Below are 19,128 nucleotides of genomic sequence, written 5' to 3' on the forward strand. Positions count from 1 at the left end.
ACACACACACACACACACACACACACACACACACACACACACACACACACACTAGCCGTGTGACCTTGGGCAAGTCACTTAACCCCAACTGCCCTTCCTCTCCCTCCAAAAACAAAAGAATTGGCCTTGGAATGTTGCATGTACATGGAAGGCTTTTATGAATTTTTACTTCTGTACCTTTTGAAATTCTGTCTCTTTGGTAAGAAACTCTCTACCAGTTAATATAAATTTTTTTAAAAATTAGTCCCTTGAAAATATCAGAATTGAATGTCTTTTTCAGATTGGTGTTCATCAATCCTGTGTAAGCACCCTTTTTTCCTTTGCTATTTAGATCAGCTTGAGAAGTTAGGAACTAACAAGAAAAATAGTATGTTGACTGACAAATCTCCTTCCCACAGAATCATCCCAATCCCACAGAAGAGAAATCCAAGAAACTAAAAAGAAAACAACAGGTAAAGCGCCGATCCCAAGGCGAGATTACAAAGGAAAGAGAAGATGAATGTTTCAGCTGTGGGGATGCAGGGCAGCTTGTATCCTGCAAGAAACCAGGTTGCCCCAAAGTCTATCATGCTGACTGCCTCAACTTGACAAAAAGGCCTGCAGGTTAGTAGTAAACCTACATCATAGAATCTGGTACTGCATTTGTCAGTCGTTGTCCTTTTGGTCATCCAGAACAGAGTCTACTTCCAAGATCTCATATTTGCCACAGCCTGAGAATATGTGAAGGATGGCCTTCCCATATAATACTGTCCAAAAGAGGAGAGAAGAATGGCTTGGTTAGTTGAAATTTCGATTTTCTCTTAACTCATGAAAATACATATGGAATCCTTATTTGTTAAGATAAAAGGAAAATGTGGGGCAGGTAGATGGTACAGTGGATAGAGCACCTGGGGTGAGGAAGACGTGTGTTCAAATCTGTCCTCAGACATTTACTAGCTGTGTGACCCTGAGCAAGTCATTTAACCTTAATTGCTTAAAATAAATAAAAGGAAGGTAATAAAGAATAAGTAGGTTTAGAGCCAATTACTGCCCATAAGGTAAATTTTTCAAGGAGCATTCAGAGAGCTCAGAAGCAAACCAAAGTTGTCACCAGACGGCATGGTTGGAAAATGGATACTTAGTAAGAATGAGATTGTAACTTATTTTTTCAGAAATTAAAGAGAGGTATGATCCTTTTGGCAGAATGGAGGTTTTAGATGACTTTAGTGTTTTGTACTTTTGAAGTCATTGGATTAGGAACAGATTATCAAGAACCCAAGAGTGAGGTAGTGATGTAGAAATTAGTATATTGAGTTTAAACCATACATTCTAGTCATGTGAAGGTGAAGTATTGACAGTGAATGATAGAAAGAACCTTGGAAAGAAGGTTCTTGTTGGAAAGAACCTTGATTGTCATATGGGTGGTACTGTATGTGGATAGAGTGCTGCACTTAGAGTCTGAAACACCCAAGTTCAAATTTTACCCCCAAGTATTTAGTCTCTGTATAGCCCTGGGCACATCATTGAATTTGAGCCCCAGTTTCCTCATCTGTACAGAAGAGGAAAATAATAATACCAGGACCTGCAAAAATAACAGCATCTGTACCTATCTTGCAGAGTTATTGTGCAGATTGAATGAGAGTTTCCCGGGACTTTGGACTTTCAGCTCAGTTCTCTTTCAGCCTTAGAGTTTGTAGTAGATGCAGTTCCTTATCTGAGTGTATTTTTGTGTCAGAAATGGGAAGTGAATAAGTAACACAGTGGACAACAGAATCCAAAAGGAATACAAAGTTTAATTGGCATAAATGTAGACTTACATTTGGGATCAAGTAATCAACTGAATAAATTCACAAAGTTATCTAAGCATTTTGTTTGGCAAAATATCAAGTTATATTTAGTTGACTACATTGTCATGATTCACCAATATGATTTGACAACACAAAAAGCTAATCTAAGGCCACATTAAGAGAGGCATAGATTTTAGAACAGGTGAAGTTATAGTCTCAATCATTTCTGCTTTATTCAAACCATACTTAGTTATTGTTATTGAGTCTCTCCATGGAGCACTAAGATGGTGAGGAGAATGGACACCTTGACAAATGAGGTTCAGTTGGAGAAACTGTCACTGTTCAGCTAGCAAGAGAGATTTAGAAAGGACAAGATGGATTAGGCCTTTTCTGCTGACCAGAGACTGCAGAACTAGAAACAGTGGATGGAAATTGTGGAAGGACATTTTGAATTGGATGTAAAGACGAATCTTCTTAACAATTAAGAGCTGTACAAAGGCAGAATTGACTGTCTTAAGGAAGGTATAGTAGGTCTTCCTCCTTAGAGGTCTTCATGAGGCAACTTTTCAAGGATATTATCTCTTTAGTCATAAAGGATAACATTAGGTGACTTGAGACCTTTTCCAGCCTTGAAATTTTGGAACAGTTACTGTTGGACATTGTCAGGAAATGAGACCTTAATCACAGCCTCAAAGGAATTGATGCTCTTAGGAAGAGGTTCTTACCTTATGTACAGTGGGGTGGAGAGGAACATTTATCAGTTTTTCTGCCAGTAGTTTTTAAGGTGATGAGATTGATTCATCTTTGTAACTAGTTTTGGCATTAGTGATATGATGAATTTACTATGTTGGGGCATATGCAGCATGGACATGAAGGCCATTATTCTTCCACAGTCATTCAGTGGCTCACTGCAGGCACAGGAAACACAGAGCTTTGTGGAGAAGCCAGCATGTGGTATTTGGGTGACAGAAGGAGAGTATCTCCAGTGCTGTGGACGGAGATGAGAACAAAGCACTTCCAAGAACCTTCAGTCAGACTGTTTAGCACTTAAACAAGAATGATCTTTACTACCAAATATGTGATTGAGTTCCCTATTCCACTGGTAGCTAAGCAAAAAGCTGCAAGATGTATTGGTAATTTTCATTTCTTGCACACCTTCCAAAATAGATGTATTTCTGGAGCACAATGACTGCATCAGTGTTTACTGGGATAATTCCTCCCATTTTTGTTAACTAGTCCTCCAAACTCTGCATGAAATAGTTTTTCTTGTGTAGACAAGCAAAGGACTAAGTGATTTGTGTGCCACCCCATCATAGGATGATTAGAATTAAAAACCTTCAGGCTACTGAACTATGTGGTATCTCCTCTGTATCTCTGCTGTTCTTTCTCTTTTTCAGGGAAATGGGAGTGTCCATGGCACCAGTGTGATGTTTGTGGAAAAGAAGCTGCATCTTTTTGTGAGATGTGCCCTAGTTCCTTTTGCAAGCAACACCGAGAGGGAATGCTGTTCATCTCTAAACTGGATGGTCGTCTGTCTTGTACAGAGCATGATCCATGTGGCCCCAACCCTCTGGAGCCTGGGGAGATCCGTGAGTACGTGCCTCCCCCTGTGCCGCTGACTTCAGGTGCAAACACTCAGCTAGCAGAGCAGCCTTCTGAGATTCCTGCTCAAAGACCCCTGATGGTGGACAAAGCCCTTGGGGCAATGGGCCAAAGGCTCCAGCTGTCAGAGAAAACATTAGTAGGAACATGTCAGAGGCCACGGTTGTCTGATAAACCACTTGTGATGCCTGACTCCACGCCCCAGTCACCAGATAAGACCCCTGGAGTATCAGGTCCAAGACCTCAGCCCTTAGAACTAGACCAGAGGCCAGCAGACACATCTGTTGTAGTGACAAGCCCCAGACCTCCATTGTCAAGCCCTAAATCTCCACCATCAGTCAGGTCCTCAGTAGCAGCTGGCCTCAGATCCCAGCTGTTGGATAGACCTCTAGCTTTAGCTGGCCCAAGGTCTCAATCTTTGGATAAGTCCTTGGGTTCTCTCAGCTCAAAGTCTCAGCAACTAGATAGGCCTGTAGTTACTACTGGACCAAGACTCCAGGCATCAGACAAGTCCCCAGTTACAAATGGCCCAAAGCCCCAGACCTCAGACAAGCCCCCAGTAACAACTGGACCTAAACCCCAGACCTCAGACAGGCCCCTTGCCCCTTTGGGCCAGAGACTCCCACCTTCAGAAAAAGTGCTGTCATCTGTAGTCCAGAACCTTGTATCTAATGAAAAAGCACTAAGGCCTGTGGACCAAAATACTCGGCCAAAAGATCGAGCTACTATGGTTATTGAACTGAGTCCTCGTCAAAAGGAACGAGCAGCTTCACCTCATGAAATTACACCCCAACCCACTGAAAAATTACCAGTGCTGGAGCAGAGTCCCTGGCCTGTTAACAAAGCACTGGGACAAATGCCTCGGGCAGCTGAGAAAGTTCACTCTTCTGAACCAGTCCTCCAAGCATCTGGAAGAGCTTCAGCCCCTGTGGAACACACCTGGCAGGCTGGCAAAACACTCATACAAGCCAGACTGATCCCGCGGCCCCCTGCCAAGGGTTACTTGTTTGAACAGGCTCCTCGGGCCACAGGACGTGCACCTGTGTCAATGGAGCAGAGCTCTGGGTCATTCGGCAAAGCCTTAGCCTCAGGAGAGCCCATGGCTGGATCCCCACAACCCCCAGGGCTTGCCACAAAAACACCATTGATGGTGCAATCCCCTAGGCCCCCTGTCAAATCACCAGACCTTGTTCCCCCAGCAGAGAAATGGTCAGCAGTGACCGAGCACCCCCCCTGGTCCCTGGGGAAATCCCCAGCAGGGCCCACTCCCTGGCCTGCGGGCAAAGTGCTGACTGCAGCCAAGCTGAGTCCTGGTCCTACTGGGGCAGACCAGCCACTGGCACAGACTTGTCGGTCACCTGGGAGTCCACAGACATTGGCACAGACTTGTCGGCCCCTTGGCAAAGGGCTAATCAAAGGGCCAGACCCTAAGCCTGAGCAAAGTCCAGTACCAGCTCTTAACCAGACCCCTTCCAGCCATGAGCCTGCAGAGTCGAAACAGAAGTGATGATAGTAAATGCCATGTGGCCAGACAAGGTTTGCCCATTGGGGTATTGTTTGGGGAGGGAAGTCTTTTCTTTCTCTCTCTTTCTTTTTTAAAAAACAAAAAAAAAAACAACAAAAAAACAAAAACCCTTTTCCATTGTCATCCTTCCTATATTCCCCAACTCTCAGAAACTCTTGTGACATTAGCCAGTGGGGGTGGCTTGAGTTATCAATGTACCAAATTCTAAGTGGGAGCCCCCAGCCAAGGAGACAGACTGTAGTCCTTTTTCCTTCTTTTTACACATGGTAAACTTGAAATAAAAATTCCACTCTGGATTCAAGCATGGAATTCAGTTCCAGTGGTCAGGTTGGAAAGATAGTGGGGCTTTCCCAGTTCTTTGGAGGGGAGGGAACTTGTACTTGTGGGGCTTGGGAACATCCTTTGAGAGGAAGTGATGACCTTTCATTTATTTTCTAACCTTTCCGAGAACCTTTGACCAGGAAGGAAATGGTGATAACAAGGTGGACTCTCTGCTCCACTTGTCTCCTGCATTTTGATGGTCCTTTGATACTCCCAGAAGTGGTCGTGTTACCTGAATAACTCCTGGCAGATGGGTCTTCATGTGCCCAGGTCCACATGTGCTTTCCACATAGAGAGCTCACTTCAGGGTCCATTTTTAAGAGGGGTACAATGATAACGCTACAATGGGCTGCCCATTGGGCAGCTGCTGTTTCTATTCAGGCTAGGCCAAGCCCTCAGTTTTCCTTATGCGAACTTACTAGAACTGGTTGATGTGCCTCTGCATGAATGGTTGGGCAAAGGAGCTGGGCTGGAGAAAAACAGTGGCGTCTCTTATTAGAGCACTGTCCCTGAAACAAGCCTCCTCCGTGCTCACCTCCAGCAAACACTCAGGTGCTTTGGAACTAAGTGTGTCTTGTGCTAAGTCTCAGTGGAAGGAGTTTTGCCAGGTTATCAATGGGCTCTGCATCCCACACCAATGCAGGAAAATTAATTGCTTCTGCATGTTCCCTATGCGTGTTGAATTAATACAATTATTTCCTTACTCCAACCATGAGAAACGGTGCCTTCGCACCTAAGAGGAGGCACCATTTACTTCCTCCTTTTTACACTATATGGTAGGCTCCATCTGACTCTCTCCTGAGAATAATTTCGCTTTCTCTTATGAGAGTTTTGCTTGGCCATCTGAAGTCAAAACTGTTTCTGGTCCCATGACTTGGACCAGACAAGCCCCTAGAAGAACCAAGGCTGAGGAGACATGGTGTAAAGCAATGTCCAGGCTAGGCAACAACTCCTTGAAACTGCTGATAATTTTACTGCTGCCCTAAACTGGGAACAGAGGGACTGGGAAAACTGTTGGTGCTACCCTTCCCTGTGGTTAGCCCAGTTCACTGACTGCCAGCAAGAAGTGCTGTTTGGCCAGTACTCTCTCCCCTTCTCCTTTCCCTCACCACCTCTCCCCTACCCATAACAAATATTACCTCTGTTTTGCTAACTGGAGAAGCCTTCAGCCAGTAGGCACTGTCCTGGCCATTCTGTCTCAGCAATGGCTTTTACTCCCCTATTAGCATTCTATACATTGTCCTAAACTCCCACTCTAAATACTTGTCCTTTGGGAATTAGGAACCCCTTGCTATGTGAGTTTACCTCCTTCATTCCAGGAAGGGAAAAATAAAAGGACAATGCAGGGAATTGCTCCCTGTAATAAGAATTAAAAGAATAAGCCTTTATATTTTCGAAACTGGTCTCTAAGGAAGAGACAGGGTTGAACCTCATTTCTAAATCCCGTACAGAAGGTTGTGGTCATTTTTGTATCTTGTCTCTATTCTGAAGCATTTAACCCCTGAAGCTAAATTCCCTCCTTATGGAATCCTATCTCTCCAGGTCTCTCTGGCTAGACTGCACATCTCTCTGGAAGACCCACTGGGCTTTAATCCCTTGTTGGTTGGCCCTATGAATGTGCTGCTAAGTTTCCTTCCAGCAGCAGGTGGGGGAGGAATGTTGTCTCTCTCTCTCTCCCCACTCTCCCCAGAAGTCCTCATGAAAGAGGAGAAAAATCAAAGCCTTTTTATTTCCTTTTTAAAAATAATTTTAAACCATGAAAATATATTTTAAAAAAGAGAATCTACCCTGAAACACTGAGGCTCAGTATGTTAAGTATTTATCATGTGTGAGAAGAATAAATATATATAACTTACATTTGTAGGGTCTTCTCTACCCTTGAGCCCCAGAATTCTCCTAGACTGTTTGTAGTGTTGATTCTGTGCTCACCCCATTCCCACCCTATCCTGTTTCCCTTGCACTTGTAGTTGTTACCAGAAAGGAATCCATACTGCACTGTCAGAATCTATGTTTCACTTTGTTGTGTGTTTAAAAGAAAAACAAAACAAAACTACCCTAGCTCTTCGTTTCATGAAATAAACTGTGAATATTTCTGGTGCAGGCTATTTAAAAATTTTTTAGTGGAGGGGTCTTAATTTTAAAGACACTTTTCCTATTAAGTAGTATTGCTGAGTAAGTCAGTCACACATCAGAAACATTGGCTAGGCTCGGGAGCAGGCATGCAGACCTAAAAGTGTGGAGCCCTAGGTAGGCCCTTGAATATTTTCTGTTGATAAACCTCCTCCTTTTGACAAGGTCTCACCATCTTCCTCCCAAATAACCAGGTGAGGGAAACATTCCTGGTTCAAACTTGTAAGACAGCCTGTGTGCCTAGTATCTGTGCAGTTCCTTCTTTCGAGTGTATGGTCCCTATGGACTTCATGGGGAGTAAGGCACAGGTTAGTGCATGGTCACATGCTACTTGTTGATACAGATACAACATGGGATAGTTATCAGAAATCACCACTAGGATGGTTTGTGACCAGCAAGAAATGCCTATAAAAATCAAAGTAAATTTAGGATCAATATTAGGGGAAGAGTAAATTGGAATAAGACAGATCCTGTTTTTTTAACCTGGCCAACCCTAATGGGTTCCTCCTAAAAGCCAACCAGAGGAGGGACTGGGGACCTTACAAGTCCTCATTGACAGATGAATGGACTCTAAATGTAGTAAAGATTCTAAACTAGGTTCAGTACAGTGAGGGGTGATTTTGATTTCTTGAAGAAAAGCTTTAAAATCACCAGACCTATAAATGTTCCCTGCCAACCCCAGACTCCTGGGAGAGGGTGGTGGTTCTCATTACAACAGAGCCTATTGGTACTGGCCTTTAAAACCCCAGCTTCCTCTCCTGCCACTGAAATCTAAGGTTCTTCCCATCGTGATCATCTTTCAGTACTAATTATGGTCACTGAAACACCCAGGGCTTTGTGATCCAAAAATTCCTTTAGATATTAACTTAAATCATTGCTTGCTGCTTTACTGCTGAAAGAGAATAAGGAAATCCTTGAGGGGGATGGGAAAGGGGTGATGAGAAAGATAAATCTTTAGAATTTTCAAGGTAGAAATTAATGCATTGAAACGTATCAGGGATTCTTTACAAAGATAGTTATAGGTGAACTTCCCAAGTGCTGTGACCCAGTAAGTAGTAGAATCATTTCAGAGGGCAGCTGGAGAGGCTGCCCTTCCATTTTGATACCCTTCATGTTAGCAACACCTTTGGCAGAGATAAGGAGAGGACTTGGGTGAGTTAACTGTATGCTCTGATCTACTGCACTTTTTGTACAGGTTCCAATCCATGGCTTCCCTCTCAGAGGCTCTCGTTGGAACATTATGATCCTGACCCGAGACCCACCAGCCAAATGGCTGAAGTTGACTTTGTGATCTCTGCATTTCTAATTCCTGCTGGCTTGGGTGCTCTCTAAAGTGACATTTAAGAGGCTAGTAATGGGAAAGGGCCTGCGGTTCCTGCATACCTATTGGGTGGTGGAGTGATGGGGTTGGAGGGTTGTCTTATCACTTGTAATACAGTGCCAGGCCCCTGCCAGCTGTTCAGTGTTTTCTGACATTCCAGAGTTGTAGAACTAAGTGATGAATATATGTGGCTTTAATTGGATGTGCCTAATTATTCTTGACTAAGCTTCCTAGGGTCAACCAGTCCAGAGGTTGCATTAGTGTGATAAATCTAAATAGTTAATAGTTAAATCGCATTGTACACAAAAATTCATCTATGGTGCTATTTTCCTCATACAAGCACTGCCAAGGGATGAGCAAAAGATGGGCAGGAGCTGGTGGTTTAAAAGAAAAAAAAATCCCAGTGCTTCCTGTTAGGGGCAAGAAACTTCATATAAAAAAAGCATTTTCTTTAGGTTCAGTTCACGTGGGCCAGGTGGGAGAAAAAACAGAGGTCTGCCCTCAACACCACTGGGGCCACTACCAACTTATCAAAAGAACTCAGAGCAGAGGATAGGGTTGGAATTGGGACGTCCCTTGTTCCGGCCAGTGTTTCTCAAGATGTAGAGCCACCAAGTCCCACAAAAGGGATACTCTCCCTGTGCTCCTCCTAGAAAACAGATTGGTGTGTAATCAGAAAATGTATCTGCACTTTCCTTTGCCAGGAAGTGGGGCCCATCTCTCTCTTCCCCCTCCTGAATGAGCAGCCCAAGGTCAGTTTGTCTTTTATATTCTACACCAGGTGTGACCCATCATCCAGTAGCAGAGAGGGATTGTTTGGTGAAGGGCAAGGATGGGAAAAAATAGACTGGTATTGAACACAGTAGGAGCATAAGAAGCTACTTTAAAAAGAACTGAGGAGAAATATTAGCTAGAAATGTAAGGGGAAAAAGAAAAAACGGTTTCCTATTCTTGTGTGGTACCTTCTCACAGTGCTTTCCTGTCCCCTACTGTGCTGCTTAAGTAGGGACTTACAGATGGGCACTGATGCCTCTGGGCCTTAAAGTCTATTAGAAACCCCTCACCTTACCCCCCAAAGCCAAGTGAGAATTTGTAGCTTGCTGGAGGAAATGGTGCGGCCAAAGGCAGTTCTCACATGCAGATGTGGAGAGGGGCTGGGGATTGGTCTGCACTTGGTGTTCTGGTGCTTAGAGTGTGTGTGTGTGTGTGTGTGTGTGTGTGTGTGTGGTGTGTGTGCGCGCGCACAAGTGCTCAAGTGTGTGTGGGAGGGGGCATGTTGGAGTGGCTGAAGAGGCACACAGAAGTTTGTCAAAGACCAGCTTACTCATCACAGCTCTCTAGTTCTCACTAGGGTCTTGGCAAAGAACACATTAAAAGAAGCTGACAATAGAGATCTATCTATCTATCTATATATATATATATATACATATATATATATATTTTTAGGAGAGGGAAAAGGGGGGAGAGAGTCTTGGACCATTGCTTAGTTTCTTTTTGCTCCCCTTAGACTGTCGGCTGTCTGTAAGTGAAATGAAAAAAGGGGAGCCCTGCTCTAAGAGCCCCCATGATATGTACTGTAATTCTTTGTATATAGAAGAAAAAAAATTACTGTAAAGTAAAGTTTAACTTTACTCTTACTGCCCTGGCCCTGTGTTTTGTCTTACTACATGTGGGGTGACATTATAGCTAAGGTTGAGAAAAAGAGGGATGGGGGTGCCCAGGGCTCAACAGACCAAAATACCTTTATAGTGGCCTTGGTTTCAGTTTTGCCACAGTATGTGCCTAGGCATCAAATAGTCATCCAGTAAGCATTTTTTAAGGGCCTGTGTCCAGCACCATGTTTGGCACTAGGAGACAAAAGTCTACATAATATGATTCCTGCCCTCTTGGAGCATACAGTCTGGCAAATCCACATGAGTGTCAGATTTAAAAGTGCATCAGAGACAGCATGGTGTTTGGTATTGAGAGAGGAAACCAGTGATCACAGAAGATGATATAGAGTTGGGACTTTGAAGAATCAAGAGGAAGTCAACTTTGAGGAATTAGTTTATAAAAAGGAAGCTATACCCATAGTACTTTCCAAGTGGTTAGTTCATTTATGGACTACTTCCTGAACGTTTGCAGCCAAGGCTTGCATTTAAATTGCATTCCAAACAAAGTTCACAATTAGGGACTTGTGGCTGCTCAATGGTGACCTCTCTCATCACTGAAACATATCCTGCTGGCCTCATCTATTTCTCTCTAAATATGTGGGCTTTTCAGCATAAGGGGCATCCAAACTGCAAACTGTAACTAATGTAACTGACACTGTCACTAAGTTCAGACTGAGTCAAATCCCAGGACACCTTTTTATTCTGGGTTAAGGGGAATGATGGGGGAGGGAGGTTTATGAAGCTGCTAAAAAATAAGCACCATCTCCCTTGAGGGAGAAGAGACTTTTAATGATCTTACAATTAGCACTAATTAATTTCCAACTGCTTCAAAGAAAAACATCCAGATGTTTCTTGGTCAATTTTTCTCCTAGACAATCCTAAACCACAGAATCTACCACCAAGCCCACACACACACACACAAAAAAAGCCTGTCCTTTAGAAGGAACTTGCATCAACCGGAAAGTCTTTGAAAACCTACGAGAACAACTTATACAACACAACAAGATGCTGAGAGTACAGACCCCTCCCTGTATCTGTCTCTAGACAGTTAACTCTAAAATTCAAATGAAAGTACTGCATGGCCAAGTATTTGGTGGCAGCATTCTACTGGTACCACCAGCCTGACCAAACCTGAAGTACTGGCATCTCTGTGTCCATGGCCAACTACATCCCCCAAAACCCAACCAGGCCAACTCTAGAGTCCCTTTCAATCAGCAGCTACCACACCATAGGAACCCTGTAAATTACTGCTGTTTCACCTAGAAAAAGGAACTTTTCAGTGGGGCTCCATGAGGCCAGTCACATCAAGGGATAACTAGATACCCAATCTGTCCTCCAAGGCTCAGGTAATGAAAGGAATAATTGTAAGGAATTTTTCCTTCCCACATAAAGACATTCCTCCCTTCCCATGAAAAAAGGAAGTGGGCCAACTATCAGTGGGGGGGTGGGGAGGGACTTTATTTACAAGGCAGAAGCCACTTAAATTATGTGCAGAGATACAAGTGCTGCACAGCAAATAGCAGAGAGCCCAGAGTCAGAAATGGCTGCCTCTCGCCTTTCAGTCTGCTGCTGCCTCTGATCCTGGGCCAGCACAGGCCCATCCCTTTCTGCCTCTGGGACATTGGGTAGCTCAGATAGCCCCTCAACCAGCAGAGAGCAGGCAAGGGTCCAGCAGGGTCCCTTCCAGGTGACAAGGTGGCTCTCAGTGATGGCAGCAACTGTAGAAGAAGGTATTGCCCTTCTGACCCAAGTCAACGCCTTTGTCCTCTGCAGAGAGATGGAACAAATATTAACTACTCATCACCAAGAGATAATAGAAGATAACCATTCAAACCCTTATTCTAAAGTACCTGGGTCTGAATCCTAGTGGACTACTTCTTACCCACATGAGACAAGTAATTTTGGGTCCCTGGGCCTCTGCTGCCTCTAAAATGATGGAACTGGATCAAACTGTTCACGGTCTCTTTCAGCACTAAATCACCATAAATCAAAGAACTATGCAAAAAGGAAGGGCCAGCATTTGGGAGCAGACCTCACCTGTCATCACCTGGAAGGCAGCCACACTGACGTAATCTTCTGCCACCTTCTGGAACAGCTCATCTGGGTAGTGAAGGGGGAGGGGGTGAGGTAATAAGGCAAGTAAAAGCCACTGACTGGTTGGCTACTCCCACTCTCACAAGCTAATAACACTGTCTCCTAAGGCCAGATTTTACCCTCACTACCTGTTTAGATACCCTGGATCCCAGGTGAGCAGGACAACCTTCGCATTTCCTAACATTACATTTCCTTTCATCCAGTTCCTGAACCACTGTCTGCCTTGCTCTCTTCCCCTCCAACTCTTTCCTAAGTTTAACTTTCCCAGACTGACTGAAATCAGGTCTAGAGATTACATGACCCCCAGAGAGTACTTACCTACACTCTGGCCCGTCTTGCTAGATGTCTCAAAGAGCTGGGCTTTTATGTCTGTAAACACACAGCCCAGAGTAAGCAAGTAAGGCTGGCTTGCCCATGTCCTGCCCTTCCTAGGATGATCACCCAGCAAGAGGATAAAAGTAGGGCTGAAAGATTGCAGAAAAGCCAAGGAAATCGAAATTTCATGTGGTTCACTCCCACGTCTTAGCATGAGTTTTGCTTCCAGCCCTTCCAAACTCATGGAGGTCTCCCCAGGGACAGAGAGCCACAACTATCCCTATAGGCACCCAAGAAAGTAGGGAACTAAAAACCTTTCACTTTTTGGGACCAGTCTTCTGTGGCTCCCTCTTTCCCAGCACTTAAAAAAATAGTAGGTACCATCTGCATAATCTTGAACGTCATGGAAGTCAACTCTGCGCAGTCTTCGATCTTCCTCCAGAAGGTCACTCTTGGTGCCACACAAGTAGATCTGACAGCTCTGCAATGGGCAGAAGTCAGGAGTCAGTCGATATCAGGGTCCTTCTGCTGCCCAGCTCAGGAGAATGACAATGACAAACATCAGAGATACCCTTCTTGATGCAGTTTAAGGCCTCAAGGTGCTTTCCTTATAAACACCTCTGCTGCAGGTATTACTACTCTCATCCTGTAGATGAGGAAACTCAGCCTCACAGAGAAAAAATGACTTACCCTTGGTCACACAGGTAGTAATTAGTGTGAGAATCAGCCCTTGAAGTCAAATCTTAGAACTCTAGTTGCCTTTCTCAAGAGATCCAGTGGTATAGTGGGTTAGATTGCTGGGCAGAAGTGTCGGGAAAACCTACTTTCAAATGCTGTCATAGACATTTAGTAGTTGTATAACCACATGCAAACCTACCCAAGTCTGTTTCCTCTTGTGTAGAATGGGAATAATACCTATGCTTTACTGGTCTGTTGTGAGGCTTAAATGAGATAAAGCACCTTGTAAAACCCTTAAATCATTCTAATATTATCAGCTATTTTTTTTCAATACTATATACTGCCACTCAAGGCAAGCAAGGTCCTACCTCTCCCTGTTACTTTACAGAGACCTGAAGGATCAGAGGCACTACTTACCTCCCAGGTACACTTACCTCCTCTAAACTCTGAAGCTCCTTCACCCAGAATTTGGCTCGTTCAAAACTGCTGCTATCAGTAAGATCTGGGAATAAAGGAGTGCAGAAAGGCTGTTGAACATCTCCAATTAAACCACTGTTCATGAGAGGCTGAAGCACCTGGGCTGGGGGGCGAAAATAATCTTACCATAGCAGACAATGGCTGCCTTGGCACCACGATAATAGATTCGACTCATGGCCTCATAGCGCTCGGAGCCAGCTGTGTCCTACAGAAAATCAGGTGAAAACTCAACCCTGGCTCTGGCTTGGGAATAACCTGGACAAGGACCAGGACCCTTCCACCTATAATTCCCAGGGATTAGGGTGTCAGTCAGAAAACTTTGGATTCTTACAGATGTTTTCCAATTTAATATTTCTCAGATGGAAAAATAGAAGCATAGGAGGTAATTTGCTGAGGTTTATCCAGCTTATCAGGGACAGAACAGAGGATCCTTAGTTTCAGCACAGCACTGAGAAGCTGAATGCTCCCCAAGATGTCCCAGCACCCTCTCCCCAGGTGGTCCTGTACAGTTCAGAGTCTTTTAGGTGGGAAAGCTTCCTCTGGACATATCTCAGGAAATAATATCCCCTGGAAGGCCTTTCATCCAATGGGGCAACTAAGTGTAGATGTGACCCTGTCACTCACCCAAATGCCTAGTGTCACTGTTCTGTCTCCCACAGACATCACCTTGGCCACAAACGCTGCCCCAATGGTCTGTATGTGGGGGAAAGGAGACAGTCATCCCCCATTTCCCAACTGCCCTGTTCCACAACAACCACTCATGCCTATACCACCCACTGCAGTCTATACAAGACTTTCACTTCCCTTTTTTTTTTTTTTAACCCTCCCACCCAACAACACTGGGAGAGATACCAGGTAAATGTCATTTACCTGTTTTACAAGAAAAGAAACCGGTCCAGGGAGAGGAAGCGAATTAGCAAGCTGGAGCTCAAAAATCAGGTTAAGCGGCTGCCTGACAAGGATGTGCCCCCCCCCCTCCAAGTTCACAACCAGCCCTTAGCGCCTCCTTCCACCTGGGGCCCCCGGCGTGCTCCCCTCCGCACTCGGTCCCGGCCCCCCAAACCTATCCCCCACCCCCTGGGCGTGCCTGTACTCACATTCTGGTAGGGCCCCACCAAAAAGCGATCGTGTACGTATCTCTCCACGAGGCTCGTCTTGCCCACATACTCCTTGCCCAGCATCACGACCTTCACGTCCACGCGCTGCCCGCTCATGCTCCCGGGGCCCAAGCCGGGCAGGTCCGAGGCGGGGCGGGGAGGAGCGGGGCGCGGCGAGGACGGGCGGGGGGACGAGACGCTTCACCTGCACCGGACACGAACCCGCCTGAGCGCGCCAGTCCCGTCGGTCCGCGGGCCACTGGCGGGATCCTCCGCTCGGCTCACGTCCCTGCGCCCAGAGCTCGGGAGCCCAGGGATCCCCGATCAAGAACCCTCACCCCACTACACACACGCACCCACGCCGGCCCACGCTTGGAGAGCCGGGCCGGTCCTGGGGGCTCCACCTTACGCTCTCCCGCGAGCCTGGAAGGGCTGGGGAGAGAGGGTCATCTGCGTCCTCTTACCGGGGCCGCATGCTCCCGCTCCCCCTGCCGCGGCCGCGGCCACACCGGTGCCCGTCCAGTCCCGGTGCCCGGAGACGCCAACCCCAGAGCAGCCCGTAGGGAGCCAAGTGTTGGGGGGGGGGAGAGCCACACGCGTCACGTGAAGGGGACACCGGAAATGCACTCTACGGAAGGGGCGGGGCCTGAGAGGGTCGGGCTGCGGCCGGAAGTGCCGAGCGGCCGGACACCCCCTCCCTCATGGCGGCGGCGGCGGCGGCGGCGACGTCGGTGGTGGCGGTGGAGGCGGCGGCGACGGCGGCTTTGGGACGGTGACGGAGAGCGCGAGCCCGGCGACCCATCTCTGCCCCTACCCCCAGATGCTGTGCGACCCCTGACACTGCCCCGACCCCCGCCGGGACGATGGTGAAGTATTTCCTGGGGCAGAGCGTGCTCCGGAGCTCCTGGGACCAAGTGTTCGCTGCCTTTTGGCAGCGTTACCCCAACCCCTACAGGTGAAGGCAGGAGAGCCCGCCCCCCCACCTTTTAAGGGCGAGGTTGGGAGACCCTGGGGCTTCTCGACCCCCTACAGGGGAGGGCAGAAGACTCGCGGGCCCCTGCCCACCTCAGCCCTTTTAGAAGAGGGCAGGAGACCCAGAGGTCCCCCGCACCCTCCACCTCCGGGGACGACGAGAACCTCCAGTGCCTGAATCACTGTGCGGGGGCCGTAGACCTTTATGCCCCCTCCCCCTTGGTAGGCTCTGGCACTCCCAGGAAAGAGAAGCCCCCCACCCCCGAGCTCATTGGAATCAAGTCCCAGGAGTCCAAGCCGGTGGGGGAGGGGCCGCTTGCCTCCCAAGTTCTAGGCACTTCCCCAAGGCCGCTTCCTCCCCAATGGCACCTCGAGGGAGTCTGCCGGGGCGCTGCCAGGCTTGGCCGAAGGGTCACCAGGCTTGGAATTTGCCCTGGGGCTGAGCCCCACCCTGACCTGCCCCCCAGCTTGGAAGTGGGGCAGGACTCTTGTCTGGGAATACCTTTGGCCTGAAGTCTGAGCTTCAGTTTCCTCTTTTTGTACCCCTTCCTTCACCCAAACAGGATGATTTGAGGAACATTGATTTGACTTCCCTTTTTTTTATTTTTTGAAATATCATGTACTTAACAAATATCAAATGAGATCAGTATTTTCGCACATGTTGTAGAAGCAGAAGAGGGGACTGGATGCCCAAATAGGATGACTTGAGGAACCTTAAATCGACTTACTTTTTTTTATTCTGAACTAAATAAATATCAAATAAGATCCGTATTTCATGTAGAAACAGGGGAAGGAAATGAACATGAAACTGAATCTTTTGTGGAGAGCAGTGCTTTTCTTTTTAGGTACCTAATAAATTCATCTTACAGCTTTCCAAATTGACCTCCTGTGTTATACGTTTCCCATACAGCAAGCATGTGCTGACAGAGGATATTGTGCACCGGGAGGTAACTCCTGATCAGAAGCTGCTGTCCAGGCGGCTTCTAACAAAGACCAACAGGATGCCCCGATGGGCGGAGCGCTTCTTTCCTGCCGATGTAGCCTACTCGGTGTACATCCTTGAGGACTCTATCGTGGACCCACAGAACCAGACCATGACCACTTTCACCTGGAACATCAACCATGCCCGGCTGATGGTTAGTGCCTTTTTAGCACTCATTCATCTGGAGAAGGAGTCACAGTAAAGAGGGAAGCAGCATGGTTCAGAAAGAAGAGTGAAAATTAGTTTGTAGGGGTGGCCAGTGAGTAAGAGCGCTGGCCCCAGAGTCAGGAGACCTTTGTTCGATTCTGGGCTCAGATACTTAACACCCACACAAAATAACTGGCCATGTAACCTTGAGCAAGTTACTTAACCCGGATTGCTTTAAAAAAAAAAATTAGTTTGTAATTCTTGACCTGCCATTACTTTGCTGTGTGGCACTTGGTAAATCACTTTTATCTCTCTAGGCCATAGTTTTCTCATCTTTAAACTGAAGCTATTAGATTTGATGACTTCTAAAGATCTTTCTGCCTCCAGCACATGAGTATAGGCAAGTTACTTCATTTCTGTTTGCCTCAGTTTCCTCATCTGTAAAATGAGGATAATATCACCTATCTCTCAGGGTTGTTGGTAGGATCCAGGTTGATATTGTAAAGTACTTAGCATAGTGCCTGGCATATAGGAAGCACCATATAAATGTTAGCTATTATAGAGTGTTGATAAAGGCTCATTTTTCTTGATATCTGGCTTCAGGACCTGTAAAACCTTGTAAAATCTTCCTTCTTGGGGTCTATGTTACTAAAGACTTGTGATTGTTTCATTCTAGGTGGTAGAGGAAAGATGTGTTTACTGTGTGAACCCTGAAAACAGTGGCTGGACTGAAATCCGCCGGGAGGCCTGGGTCTCCTCCAATTTGTTTGGGGTCTCCAGAGCTGTACAGGTAACATGACACTTTGGTGAAATGTTGAAGGTGGTAACTTTGGGGCTTGAATCTTTGATTTTTCCACAGCTCTGAGTGCCTTGGATTGACCTGGGTCTTGGGCAGTGACTAGAAATACTAAGAGGCTACTCTTCATATCCTATCCCATCTTGTCCTTTCAGGAGTTTGGTCTAGCTAGATTCAAAAGTAATGTGACCAAGACCATCAAAGGCTTTGAGTACATCCTGGCCAAACTGCAAGGTAAGAACCAAGGGATTTGAGTTTGGAAAGGAACAAAGGGAGTAGATAGGGACTCCAAGAAAAAAAAATTTGAAACATCCCTTGGTTGTCATGTTCTCCCCACCCCCATCACCTCTCAAAGAGTGCTGAATTAGGAGTTACATGGTTTGAATCTTAGCTCTACCATTTAATACCTGTATGACCTTGGTTAGGTGACTTAAGCTTTCTTGGCCTCAGTTTTCTTATCAGTAAAATTACAGATTTGGAAAAAGATCAATTGAGATTTCTTCTAGCATGAAAGCTATCATTGGGAATGAGGCTGGTACTTAAGCCCTGCCTCTCAGACTTCTGGTACCAGCCCCACTCTAATGTGTAGCTGCAGAAGAGCTTGAATCAGGTGGAAGACCCAAACATAGTTTAGTGTGGTGTGATGGCAGGAGCTCTGTCCTTGGAGTCAGAAGTCCTGGGTTCACATTCTTGATGTTACCCACAGTAAGCTCTTTGATCTTGAAGAAGGCTCTTATTCTCTCCGAGCCTGTATTTCTTTATATGTTGTATCAATCTGCTGGATTCAGTCTTCATTGTATCTTCTAAATGATACTCTTGAGATTTTCTTTTTTTCAGGTGAAGCTCCTTCTAAGACACTTGTTGAAACAGCTAAGGAAGCAACTGAAAAGGCAAAGGAAACTGCTCTGGCAGCTACTGAGAAGGCCAAGGACCTGGCTAGCAAGGCAGCCACCAAGAAACAGCAGCAGCAACGGCAACACTATGTTTAAAGGAGTCACCCTACTGCTTCCCCTGCAACAGAAAGGCCCTGCTGCCCTCCCAGATTGCCAGTACCCCAAGGCTGAGAGCTTCTGGGGAAGACCTGGCATTGAGCCCGGAGCTCCAACCCCTAAGCAAGCCCACAGACAATCCAGCTCGTCCCATTACCTGCCCTGTGTCCGAGTTGTAATTTATCATTAAAAATCAATTTTCAGTGCTGTCCTTGGCCTGTGGAGGTTTCTGAGCCTTGGGGGTGTTAAGTAATTCTTCTAGGT

General features: G+C 46.2%; 3 protein-coding genes across 27 annotated transcripts in view; 2 read left to right on the plus strand and 1 right to left on the minus strand.

Moving 5' to 3' along the window:
• Positions 1-10,302, plus strand: part of NSD1 (nuclear receptor binding SET domain protein 1) — a 152,387-nt gene extending 142,085 nt beyond the window's left edge. For 24 of the 25 annotated variants that reach the window (XM_069077666.1, XM_069077680.1, XM_069077673.1 and 21 more), the window contains 2 exons: positions 399-603; positions 3,164-10,302. In XM_069077666.1, coding sequence (XP_068933767.1) covers positions 399-603; positions 3,164-4,875 — 1,917 coding nt within the window. In that variant the 3' untranslated portion in view covers positions 4,876-10,302. The remainder of the gene's footprint in view (positions 1-398; positions 604-3,163) is intronic. The other variant, XM_069077690.1, reaches the window with a different exon arrangement.
• A 1,581-nt stretch (positions 10,303-11,883) lies between these two features.
• Positions 11,884-15,780, minus strand: RAB24 (RAB24, member RAS oncogene family). The gene is given in 13 exon segments (XM_069077586.1): positions 11,884-12,084; positions 12,355-12,417; positions 12,730-12,780; positions 13,108-13,207; positions 13,839-13,906; positions 14,008-14,086; positions 14,506-14,574; positions 14,979-15,143; positions 15,146-15,183; positions 15,443-15,566; positions 15,568-15,629; positions 15,632-15,674; positions 15,676-15,780. Coding segments are annotated over 13 exon segments (1,032 nt in total). The 3' UTR covers positions 11,884-12,019.
• Positions 15,781-15,784: 4 nt separating this feature from the next.
• On the plus strand, positions 15,785-19,075 carry PRELID1 (PRELI domain containing 1). Its single transcript, XM_069077587.1, has 5 exons — positions 15,785-15,933; positions 16,861-17,086; positions 17,756-17,869; positions 18,031-18,109; positions 18,713-19,075. The coding sequence occupies exons 1-5, from the start codon at positions 15,842-15,844 to the stop codon at positions 18,862-18,864; spliced, it is 663 nt and encodes a 220-aa protein (XP_068933688.1). The 5' UTR covers positions 15,785-15,841; the 3' UTR covers positions 18,865-19,075.
• Positions 19,076-19,128: the final 53 nt, after the last annotated feature.

This window comes from Petaurus breviceps, unplaced genomic scaffold, assembly GCF_028583685.1.
Source record: "Petaurus breviceps papuanus isolate PSGF00001 unplaced genomic scaffold, PetGlider_PUasm1.0 90994, whole genome shotgun sequence".
In the NCBI taxonomy this organism is placed as follows: domain Eukaryota; kingdom Metazoa; phylum Chordata; class Mammalia; order Diprotodontia; family Petauridae; genus Petaurus; species Petaurus breviceps.

Excerpts from the sequence above, each read along its gene's own strand:
- PRELID1 (XM_069077587.1), top strand. The coding sequence starts at position 15,842 with ATGGTGAAGTATTTCCTGGGGCAGAGCGTGCTCCGGAGCTCCTGGGAC. Across the intron at positions 15,934-16,860 it reads CGTTACCCCAACCCCTACAG|CAAGCATGTGCTGACAGAGG; the intron begins GTGAAGGCAGGA and ends TTTCCCATACAG. Across the intron at positions 17,087-17,755 it reads TCAACCATGCCCGGCTGATG|GTGGTAGAGGAAAGATGTGT; the intron begins GTTAGTGCCTTT and ends GTTTCATTCTAG.